Source organism: Prinia subflava, chromosome Z (genome assembly GCF_021018805.1).
Source record: "Prinia subflava isolate CZ2003 ecotype Zambia chromosome Z, Cam_Psub_1.2, whole genome shotgun sequence".
Taxonomy (NCBI): Eukaryota; Metazoa; Chordata; class Aves; order Passeriformes; family Cisticolidae; genus Prinia; species Prinia subflava.
In genome coordinates this window covers 17,380,453-17,400,847 of record NC_086283.1, presented here as the reverse complement: position 1 = coordinate 17,400,847, position 20,395 = coordinate 17,380,453, and the positions used below count along the sequence as shown (strand labels likewise).

Sequence of the window (20,395 nt, the reverse complement as noted above, 5' to 3'; positions counted from 1 at the left end):
CAGAGCAGTGAGAAGAAAATGTCTCATTGATCCTCACAGTTGTAGTGATAGCTCTACAACTTCCACCGTGCCTTGCCTGAATGTAATGGAAATCATCAATTTTAAAAGATCAAGACTGTTTAAAATTTAGTAGTAGCTTTGAGGGGAAAAAGGGGATTTCAGATAATTACAGCATAGAAAAGTAAAATTTTATTCCTACATTATAATGGATGACTCTTAATTCAAAATTCAGACAATTTTCTCTTCTTACAGGCCCAAACAGTAGATCTGAAGATGGCCTGGTTGAATGAAATTAGAAAAATTTTGTTCAAGCAGCAAGAGCTTATAAAAGGTACATTTAATCAATTTCTCTGTGGCTTTCACTCTACAGCAGAAGCTTTCCTATTGTCACATTGCTGATCTTCAAGTCCACTAATTCTCACTGGAGAGTTGATTTTTAGAAGCCTGGTAGCAAAATGCTGGAGTGAGGCCTTACACTGCAGGGAAATAACATAACTTAGAGCAGTAAAAACTGGGTGCTCACGTGGAAATGAATCATAGAAGTACATTTTTTGGTTGTCATTACCTTGGGGATTTATTTCACATTTGTTGTCATAGGCTTAATTCAACAAGATACATAACAGATGCCTAATTTTAAGCATATCATGGTCCTCAGTAGCATGCTCAGTGTTGAATTTGTGCTAACATGCCGCCTTAATCATAATTAAATCTGTGCTTTGTAAGAGTCCATAGGTCTGTTTTTCTCTGAAGAGAAATTAGTTGGGTTGTACAAAAGGTCTAATTTTTAAAGTAATGCTTCAAGTGTGATAGTTGTTAATGAAGATTTAAGATGGATTTTAAGCCCTGTTTGCCCTCCCAGCAGTGGAGAAGCAGCAGCCTGGCTCGTGTTCGGAGCAGCTCCCGCTCTCCTCCCAGCTGGGTGACAGGTGAGTGCCAGGCTGGGGCTCTCTGGGGTGCCCTCCCATCAGTGGGCACCCAGTGCCTGCTGGCTCTGTGCTGGCCCCGTTCCTGTCCCTGGGGAGGGGACACGAGGGCTGTACTGCTGCTCATCCTTTGGGGACAGGGTCTGCCGGGGGCACCCTTGAGCCTGGCAGCTCAGCCTGAGCTGCAGCTCCTCTGCAGATGGAGACAGAGCAAAGACAGGGCTCTAATTCAGGGTAGAGGCCCTTTCCCCGCCCCTTCCTTTCCCCTTTCCCCTCCCCAAAAGATCGAGAACCAGGCACTAAGTCCTTAATCTTTACAAGAGCATACAATAAGAGGTACCGGTATTATTTCTGACCCTGCTTAACAAAACCTCGTGGAGTTTATGTTGGTTCGTGAAGTAAAGCTAAGATTTTTGTTTTGTTTTTGAACCATTCAGGAAGCAGCAGAGAGCCTCCATCAGCTCTGAAGAGAACGACTCGGAGCGCACCAGCCCGGTGATGCTGGACAGTGGGCTCGTGTCCCCCCAGAACAAGCCCCACAGAAGTATGGCCTCTTCCCCTCCCTCTGGGGTGTTTCTGTGGCTGCTGGAGTCCCCCAGCCTGAGCCCCACGCTGTCTTGCAGGCTGGCCAGGAATGTCCCAGTCCCTGGAAATCTGCGAGGGGCTGGAGGAGTGGTCGGGTCACCAGTACCTCTCCAACTGCTCAGACACCGAGGAGGAGGACGGGAACCAGCTGGTAGGTGATAGCCTCAGAGCCTGGGGGGGCTGCCATGGGCAGCCATCATGCCTTGCTTTCCTTACTGGATAATGGATGTATCTTGTCCATGTCTCTCAGAATTTCCATATCTCAGTTTGGGGAATGAGGAGATGTCTCAGCTACAGTTTCTTGAAAAAATTTTAATTAAGGTAGCTGATAGAGCTCTGTCTCATTCCCTGCAGCAGCCAGAAATCACAGCTGCATGACACGAAATGCACCTAAAAAAGATAAGTTTTTCTCTCTACCACAGTCTCCAGGAAAATACAAAGCCCTTGCAGACTGCAAGAGGAGAGGATCAGAGGACCTGCTGGTGAAAAACGGGGATGAAATTCAGCTTTTGCATGAAGATGGTGAGGGACAGTGGTAGGTATTTTAGGATTACTTTGCCTTATTTCTAAGAGCCTGCAGGGCAGTCCCTTGAAATGTCACTTGCCTGGTGATACACTCTTGCAGCTCCTGACTGAGCTCTAGACCAGTCCAGAAAGCTGGAGAGTTCATTCTATTCCCAAGCCTCGATGCCATCTTCACTGGCTTGGCCTGGGGAAACAAGTCAGGACTTCCCTTGCCATGGGTCTCTGTGTGAGCTGGGTTCTATCAACACCCTCACAGCCCCTCTTGCCATGCTCTTCCCACTGTAGATGGTGCTTCCCTTTGCCCATCCCAGCTCAGCTCCAGACTTTGTTCCTCTGAGCTTATTACCAGCCATGGTGAGCAATTGCAAAGCACTTTCTTCCCTCAGACAGCTGTAAAAATGTTACCTGGGGGTGGCTGCAGACTCTGATTCTGTTGTGTTTAAAGCTGTGGCTTACAAGAGAACACCTCACAGCTGCTTCTCTCCTTGGCTGGGAACATCCCCTGGGAACACCCCTCGGTCTGTTACCTGTTGGGCCATTGTGTCCTTGTCTGGGAGGGCAGCATACCCCTCCTGAGATCTACAGCCATTTGGCTGTGGTTTCTGGCTCTTTCCTTTCCAGGATGATTCTGAGCAGCTCTCATCAGCCACGCCAGGGTCTCAGTAGGAGAGAGCCCAGTGTGCTAATGCCATGTTTGGGGTGTGGGAAGGGTGATGTTAGAATGGAACCTGGGTCAGATTCATGCAGGCACTAGCCTGTAAATGCACAGATGTCAATGCCCCATGCAGGATTCCTGGCGGAAAGCTGCAGCCCTTGCACTTCAAGGAAAATCAGATTAGGATAAAATAGAATATTTCAATTGCAAGGGATTTGCAAGGATCATCTAGTCCCACTGCTTTTGAAAAATTCAGTTTGTTGTTAACAAAAGCAGATGCAAAGCATCTCAGGTTTGCTGAAAGTTCACCACTCCTGGGGGCTACAGCCAGAGCCAGTCAAAGATTTCTCACACCAAGCTTTTTTCTTATCACAAATTTCACTGCATGAGTGAGACAGAGGGTTATCACTTAGGAGCATGAATATTTCCTGCTGCCTAAATCTGGGCTTGAATTTATTTCCAGTATCCAGACTAAAATCATCCTACCAGTCTAAATAGGAGAGGAGTGAGAAAAGTAATTGCTCTTGGCTCCTTCAGTAGGCAGTTTTCCTCACCTGGCATCTCTGGAGGTCTTGGACAGGATGACTTGAGAGGCAGTCTTGTTCTTCTCCATTGTCTAGAGAGGCGTAGGCTTTTAGGTTCCTAAATTTAGGTGGGAAGAATACTTGAAATGCATGGCCAGGTGCTGTTAAAATGCTTCCCTGGTTTGAACAAACTGTTGCTTGCACCCCAGCTGTGTAGAGTGTGCCCTCACCAAACTGCTTCTGGGTTGGTTGGCTTCTGTTCCTAATGCTGTTGTTGTTCGAAGGTTGGTGAAAAACCTAAACAGAAGAAAAGAAGGCTGGATTCCTGTCCACAGTCTGCAGATAGTAGTCGGTGACTGCAGATTTCGGAATGCCAAAGTTGCAGGTATTTGATAGCACGCCTAGCAGAAATATTTTCTATCTCAAATCAGGTCTTTTAAGCCATTTGCATTACACTTGATGTACTAAATCTGGCTGCATATGCCTCTGCTGGAAAAATAGAAAAGCAAGCAGCTATTCCAAAAAGCCTGCAAAAGTAGTAAATCGAGCTTTTTCTTTCTATTTGTTTAATAACACGTTAAGACATTTCTGAGACTTTAGGCACTAGTAAATTAAAACCAAGCATTTAAAAACATAGATTTCATTGCAAGAGCACTGGGTAGAAGACCGGGGAGAAGAGACGGAGTCTGACCAGGGATCCCCGTGACTGTTTTGCCTCCTGCTGTAGCTCAAACCCCGTGTGAACAGGAGGTACCTAAGCAAAATCTCCTCCTGCTGCAAAAGACATCGTGGCCTGACCCCAGCACTCTAAAGGCAATACTTCCTCCCTGCTGCCTCAATCCTGCCCTCACTGCTGCCTGCTGGTTAATCCATCCTTAGATAAAGTTTATAATAAACAGGTTACCAGCTTTCAGCCAATGGCTTAGAGTCTCCAAACCCATATTTCTCATTTTCTAGCTGTAACTGTATATAGAAACAGATGGGGAAGCATAAGAGATGACACAAGAAAATGCCTTAAGAGCAGCCTGTTGCCCTTGCCATGTCCACAGCGTCACCGCTCTGTGTGTTGCCTCATCACCATATTGTCCTCTGCAAATGGGAGACCAGGGTTAGAGATGGAACAGCTCAGGAAGCCCACATAGACTTAGTCCATTAAATAAAAAATAATAGTTATGACTGTATGAAGCAAATTTTGCAAGGTGATTTCTCTTTAAATACTTCTTTCTGTCAGAATCTATTATTTTTATGAATGTGAAGGAAGCCATCTGACGGGCTTAAAATTCCAGTCAGCTTTTGAGGTTTTTTTGATATATTTCAGTGAAATCCTTCCTATATAGGAGGGTATTTTTAATCCCCTTTGTTGCAAGGCAGTCAAATCTCACAGGTTGAAGGTTTGCTGATTTTCTGTAAGGAGTAGATTGCTAACTACTGTTCAGAGTTTACTGACATCCTGTTTTCAAGATGCAGTTATGGCTCCCTTGATCTTCTCTCCCCATATCACCAGGTCCTATGCAAAAGGGTTTTCCAGCTGTGAATGCATCTCAAAAAAAGGATGCTGGGAAACTTTGAACCCAGTTTTGCTTTGTCAGTGGTCATATCCCCAAAATCCTAGAGACTGACAGCTCTAGACTGGTTTATAAAGTTGCTGAATACAAATTAAGGGGGAATTGCATGGGGTGAAACCACAGAAAAAATGCGTCCTGTGAGTCCCACACCACTGCCCAGGTACTCCAGAGCTGTGTCCCAAGGTCTGAGAACACTGAGGCTCTGTTTTCCCTGCAAAGGTGACTGTTCTCTTTTGCTGTTTCTGATCGTGCCTGCTGTCCTGAGGCATGATTCTAATCTTACACGCGCTCCAGGAAATATTGGGGATGATGTAGGATGTTCTCTTGCTATTTCCTAGAGCTATTCCTACAGCTCTTTAGCAATGTGTCCTTCCAGCCATAAGCATCTTGCACTCTGAAAACTGATTTTCATACAGTACTTCTGCATTCAGCAATTCCCTTTACTCTGGGGGGGCTGGTCACTTCACCCTGCAGGTGACACTGTACCACTGATTCCTTGGGAATGGTCTGGACTAGGCTCTTTCCTGCTTCTTCAGAAGATGGAGCTCTTGCTCCAGTATAGCAGAGCACAATTAGGCAGCCAAGATCGTGGAGCGAAGTAGGGGCAGGAGGGAGGATCAGAACCCTCACGGATTATGAGCTGCTTGTGCTGAAATGCTGGTTTGCATGTCAGCTGTGTAAACTTGACTAACATGTTGGTGGGTCCCCAAGAGCTTAGAGAGTGTTGGAGTCACTTCAGTGCTGGAGGAGAGGCAGTTCTGGCATTTTGTGGGGGCAGTGCCTGCCTTATTGCTCAGCTCCAGGTTCCCCTAATTAAAACTCCATGTCCAGTCGCAGAATTTCATAGTAGAATTCATACAAATCTAGGGCTTGAGATTTCTTTCAGGGCAAAGCCTTTAGCTGAATAGAATAAATGGTTCCCTTACTTTCACATTTCTTCTTAGATTTATACTGTGGCCCACCACAGGATGGCTGATACCTGCATGCCTACAAGCTGTTCCTCTCCCCTCCTGCTAATTATTCCAGTGTTGAGCCAATACAAATCATAATGAAGTTACAGGGAACTTTTTGCTATTCATTTTAAGTTAGCAGAGGGGTATTTGGTAAATGGTTCACTCCCCGGCCATTCCAGCTTTGCAAATCCACAGTCCTCTTGTAAATCTTGGCCTCGATATAAGCCATGAGGTTCTCTGGGAGGAAGGTGGCTGACTTGGAGATAATTTAAAAAATGAGTTTTCCTTCTGCTGTGCCTCTAGCTGAAAGTTCTGAGATTAGTCCTTGCTGCTTTCTTCCAAACAGATTTTTTCTCTCTGCTGTGCAAATGCATGGTGAATTTTTTTAATGTCATGATGAAGGAACAGTTTTGTATTGCAGGTGGTAACATGCAGAGCTCAAAATGAAAAATATTTGGAGAGAACTGTGCTCAGAAAGAGCAATACTCAGAATGTAACTACTGCTGAGGCTCACCCATGCGTTGGTAGTTTCAGCTGCCTTGCAAGTGGTCAGGCATTGCCTGGTTAAGTAACTTGGCTTTTCCATGAACTAACATAGAGATGCAAGATTATCTCTTTGCTGCAGGGAAGACTGGGGCTCCAGCATTACAATCCCAACTCTTCTGCACTGGAGCAGGAGACAAAACATTTCTGCAATGTTCCTTGGTGGCCAGTGTGCCAGGGGACACTTTGCAGCACTGGCAGGTCTGTGTCAGTGAAGAGAAGGGCATCTCACCTCTCAGCTGCACTGCAGCACCCATGGCAAGGGTTGGAAGCACAATATTGTTGAAGTCTCTTCCTACCCAAGCCATTCTGGTGATGTAAGGTGGGCACAGGCTCCTGTTCTACATGCCAGACCCTCTCCTAGTTTATTTAACATCCCACTTGCCAAATTCTCTCTTCCAAGCCTTAGGGGGATCCCCTGTGCCTGCTCTCCACGCCATAAAGCTGACCAAAAGTTTTCCCCCACTGGCAGTGCCTGAAGAACCCAGCTTGCATGTCCTGTGCCCCCTCTGGACAGGGCCCTGGGGATTGTCCCATTTTGTGGCTCCCATCTGCCTGATCAGGGTATTTATTGTCTGTGGCTTGAGCTTTTGCAGGCTGCTGTAAGCATGTTGGCTGAAATGTGCAAGCTTTGTCCACGTTCTGGTTCCAATGCCACTCGCAGTTTGCAGCTGCAGCACAGCTGTTTGCACTGTCCCTCACGCACTTTAATGATTGCAGCCACAGGCTTTTGTGTCCATACAGGGTCCCTTAGAGGCAATGCTGATTTCTTTTTGGCCTTTGAAACGTAAAGCAGGGTCTCCTCCTACGACCTGCAGTGCCAGCCAGCTTCACAGAACCGCTATTTAGTAACGCCAGAAAACCATTTCCAGCCTGACAAAATAAAGAGCCTAGAGAAGATATCAGCTGGCCTTGCTGTGATAATGAAGTGATAGATGATGGAAATGAGTCAAACCCTGTGGTCCTGCCTTAGTCAAGGCTCTCACTGAAGCCCGTGGGAGTCCAGCTTTTAGGGAGAAATGCAGGAGTGCATTTATTTTTTTTCTGTTATATAAATGTTACATGATTACAGGGAACAATGTATTTCTTGGAATAAGATGCTTTAATATTAACATCATTCTCCATTACTTTATAGATGCTGCCCTGTGTAACACGAGAAAGTTTAGTTCCCCTTGAATTAAGGGTGAACTAGCAGCATCCTATTTTCGATGCTCTTTGGAAGCTTTCAACTAAGTGTTACAGAGAAATAGCACAGTAGTTGGAGTTGTCCTGTACTATTCATCACATTCACAGACCTCCACAGCTCCATCTGCACTGAGTGGGACCGGGGTCCTAAGCAGCTTCTCATGCTCATAAAGGAAGCCATTCTTGTTTTCTTTCGCCTGTGGAAATTATAGTATTTTATTAATTTTTCCTGCTGTTTTTCCATGACATACATCATGTCTCATCAGAAAAGTACACTACAGTTTCCTGACACTTTGTTTAGATGCTTGAAATTTCCTCTACAGGTTGAAGTAGGTTTTGCCTACTTATTAGCTGACAACTGTTGAAGTTGCAAACAAGAGTTGAGTTTTGGTAAACCAAAAAAGAAAAAAAAAAAAAAAAGAAGAAGCTGTATGTCCTGCTTAATTGATTTTATGGGTGGATTATTCTTAAATATCTGCTTCAGCTATGTGAATGTAATGTTCTGTAAGAGCATCATCTGACTGACTCACATATGGGGATACAATAACACTAAAGATCCTCTTTTTGCACTTAGGGTCTGACTCCAGCCCATTGCAGTCACCCTCCTTGATTTCAGTGAGGTCTGGATCAGGTCAAACTGACAACTCAGGGTTGTCACTAATCACTTAGGGTCCCAAAGCGTCCCAGGGCTGAAACCTGTATCTAGCAAGTGTTGAAGTTTACATTAATGTATGTACTTTGGAACACGTGCCATAAATCCAAGCTAAATGTCCATGTTTGCACTAAGGATATTCTTGTGATAAGACTTTTCCAGCATCTTTAACAATAACGTATCTATTGAATTTTTGAGAAAGGAAAGAGAATGTTGAAGACTCATGATTTAATTTTGTGTTCCTTTGTCTAGTTTTGCTTTTGTAGAACATAGGTAGGTACAGGTGGTTTGAACTTTTAAGTAGATGTGTGCAAAGAGCACCTGAGTGTGTGGAGAGCAGGGTTAATAGTGTGCATGCAGTAGTGAATTTGCTCTGCCCCAGCCAAATGAAATGTTTATACCATGGGCTAGAGGGGGACCTTTGTGATCTGACTTCTATTTGTGAACTGGTCCTTAGACACACTCCCAAGTTAAGTTAAAACATACTGGGTTTGTTTTGTGACCATTTTTGTGTGGAGGAATTGTTGAGCTGCTCACTGGCTGTGGTTGCCCGGGGGTTCCCCACCCCACAGTTTCTTCCCTCTGGGTCTCCAGGATTGGGGGTGACCCTTGTGCACCCTCAGAGCCGGGACCAGCTGAGTCTGGACTGAGCAGCACCACAGACCCAGCACTATCCCACTGTCCTGTAGCCACTGGCAATCAGTGCAGAGGTGTTAAACCACTGAAGGTTCTTCTCATCTACTTCCAAATCAATCACAATGCACTAATTAGGTGGGAAAGTAGGAGTGTCATAAGTTGGGGATGTTTATAGCGGTAACAATTCTTGTGGTAACAATACACATTTTGAGGTACAACTGTAAATATTTGTCTGAAACATAGCACACATTGCATATTAAATGATTTTAATCTTTTTTGTCTTCCATAGTTTTAAATCTAAGCTTTTATTAATTTACAAGATTGATAAGTTCTGCAGATCTGAATGTACAGTCTGAGGTTTTTAGCATTTGAAACTTTGCACACAACATGGTATGTTCCCCTGAGTATGCTGTTGAACTAGGCTCTTCATGTAGATGTATAAATTACAGTAGAGAATTTTCTCTGACTGCAAGTTTAAATGAACTACATTGTATATGTACCTGTAAAAATGTGTTAAATCTATATTTAAAGATTAAAAACTTGTTAAATAAATCCATATAAGAATATGCAATTCTTTTCAAGGATTTATCTGCTATAATTCTAGAGAAAAAAAAAAGTGCTCACAGTGTTGGTTTTATTTCATTTCCTTGGAACAACTGAAAACCTCCTTGCATGCATTTTGATTTTAAGGTAAACAGTGGCAGATGATCCAACTAGTTTCTTCCTGGACGCAGTGGCAGTGAAAGTGGGAGAGGCACCTTAGCACTCCCACTGAAGGCTGAACAAGCAGCTGCTGACACCCTGCATGGCTCCTCTGACACCTGGCTCCAGCCTCTTTTGCATCCATCCCAGGAGGGTCAGGGTGTCCCCAGCCTCCCCTGCATCCATCCCAGGAGGGTCAGGGTGTCCCCAGCCTCCCCTGCATCCATCCCAGCACAGCTCAGTGTGTCCCCCAGCCTTCCCTGCTTCCATCCCAGCACAGCTCAGTGTGTCCCCCAGCCTTCCCTGCTTCCATCCCAGCACAGCTCAGTGTGTCCCCCAGCCTCCTTTTCCTTCCAGCACTTAGCAATGCTGCCAGGAGCCACCTCTGGGCTGAGGACCATGGCTGCTGCCCATGATGTACCTGAGCCTGACTGATGTAAAAACACATGTTTGAGAGCACTATGTGTGTGCACTGCTGTGCAAGTTCAGCTCTCCTATGGGCTCCTGCTCATGGGATGCTGCTGAGGCACCAGTGCCTGCTGGACTTCCCTTGCCCACTCTGTGCCAGCTGTGGGCAATGCTGGTGCCACACTGGCCTGTGACACATGTGAGCCATTCCTCTGCTGATCCACCAACCTCTACATTTGGGATTTGGGGACTAACACCACCACAGCAGCGCCAGTGCATTCAGAAATGCAGCCATGGGTCATGAAAAGAGCTTTTTATTTCCTTATTACCACATTTTCATTGCATTCTCTCAATTTTTGCCTTCCAAGAGCAAAAAGTACAACATTTAGAAATGTTTATTGAAATGCAATGGTCTCTCAAAGCCACAGAGGCTGCTGTGGCCCCTCTCCAACTCCCCCAGTCCATCCTCCAGCGCGGTGCAGCCTCCCTAGCAGGGCACAGTGATCCCTGGGGTCAGGGGAGCCTTGTGGTCTGCTTTATCCACTTCACGTACTTCGAGACCCTGGTGTAGATGCCGTATTTGCCCGGCAGGGCACATTCCTCTCCCCAGCTGGTGATCCCCGTGAGGAACCAGGTGCCCTCAATCTCCGTGGTGTGAGGCCCCCCGCTGTCCCCCTCGCAGGTGTCCCTGCCCCCAGACGGGAAGCCTGCACAGAACATGTTCTGCAGGATGGTGGTGGAGGTGCTCTTGAGGCAGGTGGGCCGGTCAACAAAGGGCACCTTGAGGACCTGGAGGGTGGTGGCCTTGCGGCCGCGGAAGAGCTGCCTGCCCCAGCCGCTGACCGTGCCGATGCCCTGCTTCAGCAGAGCGTTGGTGAACTCGCGGCTGCCCAGGCAGATGGGGGTGACGTAGCTGTTGAAGGTGAGGGGCTGGTCCAGCTCCAGGAGGGCGATGTCGTTGTGGTACTCGTTGATGGAGGCGTTGTACGTGGGGTGGGGGAGCAGTCTCACCACCTTACGCTGCTGCTCCGTGTGGTCATCGCTCCTGACATCGTGTTCACCTGCAGAGACAAACGTGACTGGGGCTGCATCCCTCCAAGACCAGGGACCGTGCCCTGGTGGCACCATCTTGGTGTGATTCCAGTGCAGGGGCTGAGCCCTCAGGTTGCTCCTGGCCAGGCTGCTGGCTCCTTGTCAAAGGCAGCTGCAGGTTCCCTCACGTCTCCGGCCCCCGGCACAACCCAGGTGTGACACCGGGCACACATAGCCCAATCAGGCAGCAAAGATGCAGATGTTTTTACCAGAGTCAGCAGCAACATGGCTGTTTTGGGGACATAGCACCCCCAGAGAGATGGAAGAGGATGTCGCCCTTGCAGCAAAGGGGGCAGAACTCACTGATGAAATGTTTCGGTTTAAAAGAAATAAAGTGTTACTGGAAAGAAACCTAACCTTCCCCTTTCTGAACCCCCAGAGCCATGGACCAGGATGGGGGCAGGAGGGCACCAATGCCATGCCTGATGCTCACAGGTGCCCCGAGCCCCTGTGCCCACCCGAGCTTCCCCTGCTCGCAGTCGCTGTGATCGAAGTGAAAGCAGCCTGCTACCTTCCCCCGCCTTGTGTAACAGGTAGAGAGAGGGATGGGCGAATGTTCCGTGCTCCCAGCGCGGTGAAGGGGCAGCAGCTGGGGCCGCCCGCCTGCGCTGAAGGCTGAGCTGGATGGCTTTTCCCGACCGCTCTCCCAGGGTCCCCGGGGCGAGGGGTGCGTTTGGCCCCAGCTGCGGGGCTCCTGCAGGCTCAGCCGAGCTCTCCAGGACGCTCAGAGGCAGACGCCTCTGAGCGGCATCTGCGGCACTCGGGCCCCGGCCGTGCCTGCGCTGCTGCGGTGCCGGCGCGGAGCGACGCGGAGCCAGCCAGAGGTGAGCGGGTCCGGCGGGCTCGGAGAGGGCTTCTTCTGGGCAGAGAGGGAATGTCAGCTCCCTGCCAGCGTGTTTCTACAGTGTAAACGCAAGACAAACGTGGGGAGACTTTCAGGTGGCTTTTCTTACGTTAGAGATGCTTGCTATTGCTTTTCTTACGTTAGAAATGCTTGCAATTGCTGGGGACCTGAAAATGTGATTCAGGGATGGAAGTGGAGAAGCAAAGAAGCATAGAGGAAGGGAATGCTTCCTCCATCTAGCTGTAAAGACTGCCTGGATGAGCCCCTGGCTCAGGTGAGCTCACCCAAGGCCAGATTGATCTGTGTTTACACTGCTCTGTGGCTTTGGGACCAAGGCAAACCCAGCTCACTGCTCCTGCCAGAGGTGGTGGCACCTGCAGGGACCAGGTGGATGAAATGTTGCAACTTCAGCTGGGGCCTCCATGCCCCGCAGCAGCTCATCTCCAGCCCCACAGCAGCTCATGTCTGGCCCCACAACAGCTTGAGTCAGGTCCTGCACTAGCTTGTGTCAGGCCCCACAGCAGCTCATCTCAGGCCCCACAGCAGCTCAAGTCAGGGCTTACACTAGCTCGTGTCCAGCCCCACAGCAGCTCTTGTCCCGCTGCTGCCCATCGCCGCGGTCACAGTGTCCTGAGCCGTGCCTTGTCCAGCCCGTGCAAGCCCTGTGCAGTGTCCCTCCCCTCCTGCCCGGACGCTCACCTGCCACAGCAGTGAGGTTGTGGGTGTAGCCCGGCTTCAGGCAGTGTGCTGCTGTCACCACCCACTTCTCGTTGATGATGGATGCACCACAGAAGCCTAAGCCTTCGCTGTTCACCAGCAGAACCTGTGGGAGCAGGGGGAAATCACACTCAGGTTTGTGTAAGCCTGGACCAGTGGAAGATGGCCCTGGTTACAGCAGGAGGTTGGAAGGGGCTGATTTTTAAGGGCCCTTCCAACCCAAACTGTACTGCACAGAAGGATTGCAGAAGGAGCTGGTACCTGCCAGGGCACCTCTCCTTTCATGCTGTCTGACCCTCCGACAACGCGCGTGCCCGTCCTGAGCACAGGTGTGATCCTTGTGGTGGCAGCCGTGCTGGTTTCCGTGGTGTTGTCCAGCACCTCTTCAGGGGCATCGTCAGGGTCATCACCGGTGATGTTCCAGTGCTCAAAGGTGTTCATGGACCGGGTGAGCTTCCTCTTGGCTTCAGGAGCCGTGATCCTCCCGCAGGGATATGGCACTGGGGAGGAACAGTCACAGCTGTCACTAGCTGTGTCGTACCGAGTTACAGTGACCAAAGGGGTAGGTGAGGGGGGAAATGCTGCCCCACCTCAGCACAGCTTGGGACCAGCACAGGGCTGTGGGCTGACCATGTGTACCCTGTGCACACATGCCTGTGCCTTGGAGCTGCAGCACCAGTGATACGTAAAAGTAGCAAAAGCATAGATTGCTTACAGGCTTTGGAAATGACATCTGAACAGCTTTAAAAGTGAAAAAACCTTTTGTTGGGCACACATGCCTGATGGGCTGGGACAGTTGTGCCTGCTCTTGGCAGGATGTGTGCTGCATACCTGGGAATCCTGTGCTAGGCAGCCGAGCGCTTGGCCAGCATTCCTACAGCAGTGACTCCAGAGCAATAACAGCCAGCTGGGAGAGGGCAGGAAATAACCTCTGCCAATTGTACAGATAATCCTGCCTGGCACCAAGGTGAGGAAAACATTAATAAACTCTTCCTAGAGTTATATATTCTCGCTGTTAATGAAGATCTCATTTGTAGACTCGTTTCAGACGAGCTCTTCCCATTCCTCTCCCACGCAGTGTGTGCTGAATTCCTGCTAGTAGTGGCAGTCAAAATAGTAAATAGCACCAGGCATTGTCTTTCATCTGAAAAGCTTCCAGAAGCACTGAGCAAACAAACATTAGTGTAAAATCAGATGTGTGTGTGGCCTACTGAGACTTCATCCTTTATTTTTAAACAGTTCACTTTAGGAACAGGACTCAACAAAGTGTTAAGTGATGGAAAGTGGTACCTTTCAGCCAACAAAAGCTAAGCTATTGCAGGAAGGGCAGTCACCCAACCTGAAAGATGATCTTCTTGCTAACTAAACCTTTCTGGTCCAGGGAAAGTGATACAGCATGTTGGGCAACACAGGCCTGAGCTCTTGATGATATCCTTTGTTAACAGGATTCCCAACCTAAGATACTTCCTAAACTAATTGTTGACAGCCAGCACACTCAGGAGGTCAGTGCTCTTTGCTGCAGCTGACAGAGCTTCCCTGTGCAGGCACCTGCATGCAATCTTGGGTGTGCAAACCCACTGCAGTCAGGTGTTAGAATTGTGATAGCATTGAATGTTAAACTGACTTTAGATGACAAAATATTTATCTGCTCATTCTCTTCTCTGCCAGATGTGCTTTTGAGATGTTCATGCCCAATTAATTTGCTGTGTTGTGGTGGGTTGGGTCTGCATGTGCCAGTGTAGTTACAGGTATTGTAATGGTCTAGGGGCAGGGTAAAGCTGGGGAATACAATGAGAAACAGCTGTTCTTTAGCCCTTTGTGAAGCTGCAGCCTCAAGCACTGCATTGTCCTTCCACCCCACTCAATGCAACAGCTAAGCCAGAGGCAGTTCTTATTGAGGGTCTCCGCAGAGACACACTGCTGGGAGGACAGCACCAGCACAAAGCTTCACTTGTACCCACCCAGCCCAGGTTATAAGGTACTGGGTCATAAGCAGCCACGAAATAGACTGTCAGGAGGATTTACAGTAAGCAAAATCTTCTTTGGTTCTGAAAAGCTCAGAGCACCCTCAGTGCAGAATCGGTACTATTAGCTCCTACAGGAAGAACACAGAGTGAGCCCTGGCTGGGTGCTGGTGTAGCTGAACATCACCTTTCCACCTTCTGAAAATTTCTGATCCATATTTAGAACTGTAAGATGGCTGGAGCCTGTCTGAGCAGCCATCTGAAATGAGCATTTGCCTTTGAACAAATCCCTGGACAACTACCCTCCCTCTTCACTCACGCAGCCTAAAAAAGTGATGTTTACATGGAACCCTTCCAGCCAGACCCCACTTCTGCCCTTGGGAAAGCGCAGCGTTGGGCTCTACCTTTGCTAAGCAGGAAAACAAGCAACAAGGTTTCCAACAGGATATTGCATCTATGAAATTCATGTAACTAAATCCAGGACAAGGCCTTGAAAACTTTAACCCAAATATCTTAAAAACAGTTTAAAAGTTAACCTGTAGGTTCGCAGGACTTTCCGTCTTTATGCAGCTTGTAGCCAGCAGCACAGGAACACACAACCTTCTGTGGGGGCTGATGACTGCAAAAATGCTTGCAGCCTCCATTTTTAATAGCACAAGTGAAGTCTGAAAGAAATTAAAACAGAACTGTGAGAGCTCTTTTGAAACACACCTGGTCAGAGATTTGTTGAGACTTGGTTTGGGCTCAATGACCCCCTGTGACTGATCCAAACTATGGAAAGCACATGATTGCAAGGAGATGGCGAAGAAGGGCAATCCCATCCCTGCTCATAATGAAGGAGCAGTGGGCACTTCTTTGAGCAGGCAGGTTGAGGAGCTTATAGAGCCCCACAGGGCCCTGGCACAGCCTCCTGCCTCCAACAGCTGCGTGCTGGCTGAAATTTGGCAGCCTGACCCTAAAGGACTCCTGCAAATATTTGGTAACAAGCCACGTGACTTCCCCACTTTCGTGCTTTTGGCAGTGGGGGAGATTTGGCATCAGATTGGAGCAAACCCTGCACCCAAGCAGCGCTTTGTACTGGGATTATTGCTGGGCTCTGAACTTCACGACAAGACAAGACTTATGTTCTTCTTGACGTACCAATCAGTCGGCACTGCCTGGCTTGAAGACCCATTTCAGCAGGATGTGTGATGAAACAAGTCCTAGCCTGAGGCAGAGTGAGATTTCCCTGACTTGCACCTGTCTTTCCCACTCCACCCCTCACTCTGTGGTGGGAACACCTTGGAGGTGGGAAACTACAAATCTGCAGGGGCCCTTGCAATTCTCAGTGAGTTTTCAAATAACTTCACAGCAGATTAACTCCACTCCTACTTCCTCAAGGACACCTCCCTTCCTGTAGCCATTTTAATGCCATCATTTACTATTTTTGCAGAGCTCTTCTTCACGCCTCACTTCCAGCTCTATTTTTGCTCCTCGCTTCCCTAAGAAATCTGCAATGAGACTATTTAAATTTGATGCAACTTTGAAATGCTCTTTTTAACGTACACTCCTCTCTTGCCACAGCAGAAATACAACTAGAAAGAGAATCTTTTATTAGTGCAGCAAGTCTAGCACATTGTGCGAGTTGCACAGCCCCTGATTATATTATAAGAGGTGAAAATCCCTCTTGCTTAAATTATCAGCTGTTTGGTTTTCATAAACTCCTCAACCCATCAGGAAAATATTTGCCTTTTATTTGCCTCCAAAATCAAGGTTGCCACTGATAATTATAATTATGAATTAATCAGAGTGCCATTGAGAGAACGTCAGGATAATCCTGCCCTGCCCAGCACCTGCTGCTCAGCCTGGCCTGAAAAAGGGAAAGGGGAGTGGGAGAATGATGGTTCCACAGGGAGTCTGTGGGAAACTCTGCTTTCAGCAGGTGAACATGTTGTCCTTGTTTGAGCAGTCCCAGGAAGGCTTGTGCTGGGACATAAAGGAAGAACTCTGTGTCAACATTTGCCCTGGCAGCCACAGCTGCACACAAGACCTTGAGCCTGAATCTCCACTGAGCCCTCCCTAAGAGCAGGTGCTCAGCAGAGGGGGAGCTGGGGCCTCACAGGGGCTGGGTAGGACCAGAGATATCCACTGCTGTATCCCCAAGCATGTCCCCCTGCCATCCCCAGTGCCAAGAGGCCGGATTTACACCTTCCTGCAGTGCCTTACGACAAAGCACAATGTGTCTCCAACAGCTCCCAGGAGGGTGCCACTCTGACCCCGCTTTGATCCCATGGGGTTTCCAGCAGAGCAGTACGGCCCTGGAGGAGTCCTGGTACATACCTATCTCACAGTTCTTGCCTTCGTACCCAGCTGGGCACCAGCACACGTAGGAATTTATTTCATCCTTGCAACTGGCTCCATTTTTGCATGGATTGGGGTTGCACTGGTCCCCATCTTGGAGAGAAGACAGAGGAGTTAACAAACACAAGGCTCCTCCACACCTGGTGCCCATCACGCGCTGGAGCCTCACTGAGCAAGCCAAACAAGAGCAGCACAGCCTCCTTCTCCGTCATGGAGAGAAGCCAGATCCTGGCAGCCAAGTGTGCAACTGACAGTGTCAGCACGGGGCAACAGCAGCTGCAGGGCTTTACTGGAGTCCCAGCTGTGTCCCCGGGGTAAATTCTGCTCCTTGCAGCAGAACCTCTCCTCAGTCACCCTCACGCAACACCTCAGCAGGATCTCATATCCTGGCCAAATTAGATAAGTTTAGAAGGTTTGCTACTTGGAGAGTGCTTTAAGTATTCTTCGTTGTTTTAACAGTAACACTGCTCTGTGAAAGTTTGGGTCTGTCCACTGGGGTGTGCAGACCTGTCTGTATGTTAGGATTGAGAACCTTCAGGTTGCTTTTTCTTTCTCGGTCCTGTACTACTATTACCTGGTCTAGATTTTTCCTCAGGTGCCAGGGCTTTTATTTTCACAGCTGCCTCCAGCTGAGAACCTGAGGCTTTAATGAAAACACTATTGCAAAACTGGTGATCTAGAACTTTGGAAAGTAAATTGGTCATGTTAAATGATGGGAGATGTCCCTTGAAATGCTTGTGCCAAGGCAAGAAGTACCAAGGCTTTGCTGTGTTTGTGTCCTGCAAAGTGGCAGCACAGTGTAGTAGTTAATAAGGTTTTCAGGAATGGGCTGGAATGCAAAATGCAAACAGGAACAGAACAGTTTGGGCTTGTGTGAGTCCTGGTGTGGAGGTTTGCAGGTAGGGTGAGGATTGCAGCTGTTGCTGCTGCCTGGTGAAGGCAGCTGGGGCTTGGGTGCTGTGCAAGGGAGAGCTCCTGTGGACTGCATGCTGGGAATAGCAGCTTGCCCTCTGAACAGCAAACCAGGCACCTCGGATGACAGAGGAATAGATGGCATTCCTTATTTTTGATGAACTAATTTGTTACAGTGGCAGGGAAACAAATGCAGTGTTGAGTTTCATCAGTTGTTTTTTCAGAGGACAGCCCTACAATGCAAATGTAAAGTTTTTATTTTATAGTCCGGACTGAGTAATCTGAATTATTTAAGGCTTTTTAGTGAGATGTTCTGGGCACTATGCCAATCTACAAAACAGTTCATTTATTGAAATGTCCTTAAAATTAGTTTCAGATGATGTAGTCGGCACTGAAATCTTTTTGTTAAGAGACCAAGGAGTCGCTGGGGATGGAGGCTGAAAAGGAAGAAGTAGATGTGGAAAGAAAACAGTGAAGTAAGAGTGTGAATTGCAAACAGCTGTTTGCTATGATCATGTTGAGTCTCCATTTTAATATGGCATTTCTAGGGATTCACGCTGTGCCTTCACAAGGCTGTGCCTTATCTGGAGATCTCTGCTTGAGAACAGAGCATTTGCTGTTTGCTGAAGGGGTGTTAATTATTGCTGTGGTATTTCACTCTGTGACACAGCTGAAACTGAAGCCCAGAGCGTGCCCTGGGCTCAATGAGATCCAGTAGTCTGCCTGCACTAGTTCTGTGAGGTTTTTGAAATTTGTTCAGAAAAATCCTGGTTGAACAAATAAAATGCTAAGACTGGTTTTGCGCATTTTTTGGCTTGCCATTTCTATACCAGTGGGGCAGACCCAGGCTGGGTGCTGCAGGATTTGGAGTGCAAGGCTCTGACTGGCTCTGTCAGTACAATTTCTGGATGGTGAAATACATTTGTTACAGTAACATCAGGTCTTTATGCACTGAGAGAGGAATATTAAGGAATATTAGAACATGAAGAAAGCAGCTCTTACCAACGTATGTTTGCCAAAACTGCATCTGCAAAGGGAAAAAAGAAAAAGTTTCCTTTGTTTTCTAATTTCTGGGTGTTATCTGACTGAAATAGTACTTGGTTGGTCCCAAAGCTGAAGAAAAAGACTTGCAGAGAAACTACCACCTCCATAATCCCAGTGGTGACTGATAAAGCTTTTGAAGCAGTTCCCCAGCGCAAGTGATGGAGCACAAATGAGAATCGACCATGCCAGGTGCTGCCCTTGGCCCTGTAAGTTTTCACCTTGCTGTTCCCTCCTCTCACCCCTCTGTGCCCCACCTGAAGGGTGTAGAAGTGTGGGCTGGGAGGGAACAAGGTGCTGCCATTTTGCAGCAGCATCGATACTCACAGTTTTCTCTTCATTTTCAAACACTTCTCGGGCTTCTTCATAGCTGCATTTTTCTTCTATGCATTCCCTCTCAAGGTTCCCGGGAATAACCTCTTCCAGCCTGTTGGAGTTGGCTCGCCTTTGCCTCTGCAGAACAGAGCTCGCCTCCTTGTTCTCAATGAACACTGAAATTGGGACAGGAACAGGGGCTGGAGCAGCTGGGATGGGCTGTCAGGGCTCTGTTTTCCCAGAAAACAAGCCCTTTCCAGGTGTGCACCTCCCATTGCCCCACGGCCAGAGACATTTCAGGACTGTTACTGGGGACCTGAGCTTTCTTTATGGCCCAACTTAGCAGAATCCAAAGGATGAAATCTGCAGAGCCAAATATCAAAATAGTCAATAAGCAGAAGTGACTGATGGCAAGAGGGTGATCGGGAGTGCTGAAGTTTGATGCTTAAAATACCCTAAAGCAGATGGTATGAGAATCTCCCATCACAGATGCACAGACTGGAATAAGCTGTTTGAGAGGGGAAAATAAAAGGCTTTTTCTTGCTGCTGCTTGGTGAGGTCTTGTTCAGACACAGAAATCGTCCGGCTTAGTCTGCCAGTGTTGGCTGTGAAAGGCCATTTTCCTCTGCAAGCAGCTGTGGCCCTTGGAAGCAAGGGGCAATTTCCTCCTCTCCCTACTCTTCATCCTTGCTCATCGCCCTGGGTCTCTGCATCTCCTGCAGGCAGGAGGGTGACATGAATCTTCCTCACCCCCTGGGGCACCTCCTGGCAGTGGGATGTTTGTATCCACCTTCAGCAGTGGCCACGCTCCTGGGCAGGGCCACTAGCAAGAGCTGTTGGCACTGCAGGGACCCCGGTGTGGGTGGGATGGCCACAGTGGCCACCAGCCTTGCCATGGTGGCTGCCTGGTGAGAGGCAGTGCAGTCATGGTGCTAACGTGGGTGTTGTCCTGGCAGGGCAATGGTCCCAGCAGCAGGGACACTAGCAGTGGCTGTCCTGTGGCAGCCCCTGGCAGGGTTTGCTCCTCACCCACCTCTGCTGAGGGTTCTTCTTCACCCCCCCTAAAACACATCATCCACCAGGGGATGTCCCTGGTTCGCTTGCCCACCCTCTCCTCTCTCTCCACCGTCCTGCAGCAGGCCCAGCATGTCCCTTTTTGTTATCAGATGGCAAGGTGCAGCAGCTCTCAGAGCCGTGGTGGCCACCCGGGACACAGACCCTCATATGGAGGCTCTGCAGGAAGGACTCGGGCACCTGTGGGACTGGTCCCTCTGATGGTTAGGGACAGCATGAGCTTGGCCAGGCAGGGAGAGG

General features: G+C 48.4%; 2 protein-coding genes across 5 annotated transcripts in view; one reads left to right on the top strand and one right to left on the bottom strand.

Annotated features, from left to right (window-relative positions):
* MCF2 (MCF.2 cell line derived transforming sequence) overlaps nucleotides 1-9,365 on the top strand; it is a 55,253-nt gene extending 45,888 nt beyond the window's left edge. The window contains exons 24-30 of one of the 4 annotated variants that reach the window (XM_063422187.1): nucleotides 253-331; nucleotides 863-926; nucleotides 1,361-1,467; nucleotides 1,547-1,659; nucleotides 1,931-2,043; nucleotides 3,497-3,597; nucleotides 7,409-9,365. In XM_063422187.1, coding sequence (XP_063278257.1) covers nucleotides 253-331; nucleotides 863-926; nucleotides 1,361-1,467; nucleotides 1,547-1,659; nucleotides 1,931-2,043; nucleotides 3,497-3,597; nucleotides 7,409-7,449 — 618 coding nt within the window. In that variant the 3' untranslated portion in view covers nucleotides 7,450-9,365. The other 3 variants (XM_063422186.1, XM_063422185.1, XM_063422184.1) reach the window with 3 other exon arrangements.
* Nucleotides 9,366-10,173: 808 nt separating this feature from the next.
* F9 (coagulation factor IX) lies at nucleotides 10,174-19,977 on the bottom strand. The gene is made up of 8 exons (XM_063422337.1): nucleotides 19,872-19,977; nucleotides 19,094-19,257; nucleotides 18,728-18,752; nucleotides 16,793-16,906; nucleotides 15,010-15,138; nucleotides 12,771-13,009; nucleotides 12,492-12,615; nucleotides 10,174-10,917 (listed from the first exon to the last, which is right to left on the bottom strand). The coding sequence occupies exons 1-8, from the start codon at nucleotides 19,975-19,977 to the stop codon at nucleotides 10,370-10,372; spliced, it is 1,449 nt and encodes a 482-aa protein (XP_063278407.1). The 3' UTR covers nucleotides 10,174-10,369.
* Between the last annotated feature and the right edge of the window lie 418 nt (nucleotides 19,978-20,395).

What these genes read in the sequence shown, in the direction of transcription:
- F9 (XM_063422337.1), bottom strand. Translation starts at nt 19,977, where the DNA reads ATGGCAAGGCTGGTGGCCACTGTGGCCATCCCACCCACACCGGGGTCC. An exon ending in TTGAAAATGAAGAGAAAACT is followed by an intron (nt 18,753 to 19,093) that starts GTGAGTATCGAT and finishes TTCCCTTTGCAG; the next exon opens with ATGCAGTTTTGGCAAACATA. An exon ending in GTTTTGGCAAACATACGTTG is followed by an intron (nt 16,907 to 18,727) that starts GTAAGAGCTGCT and finishes CTTCTCTCCAAG; the next exon opens with ATGGGGACCAGTGCAACCCC.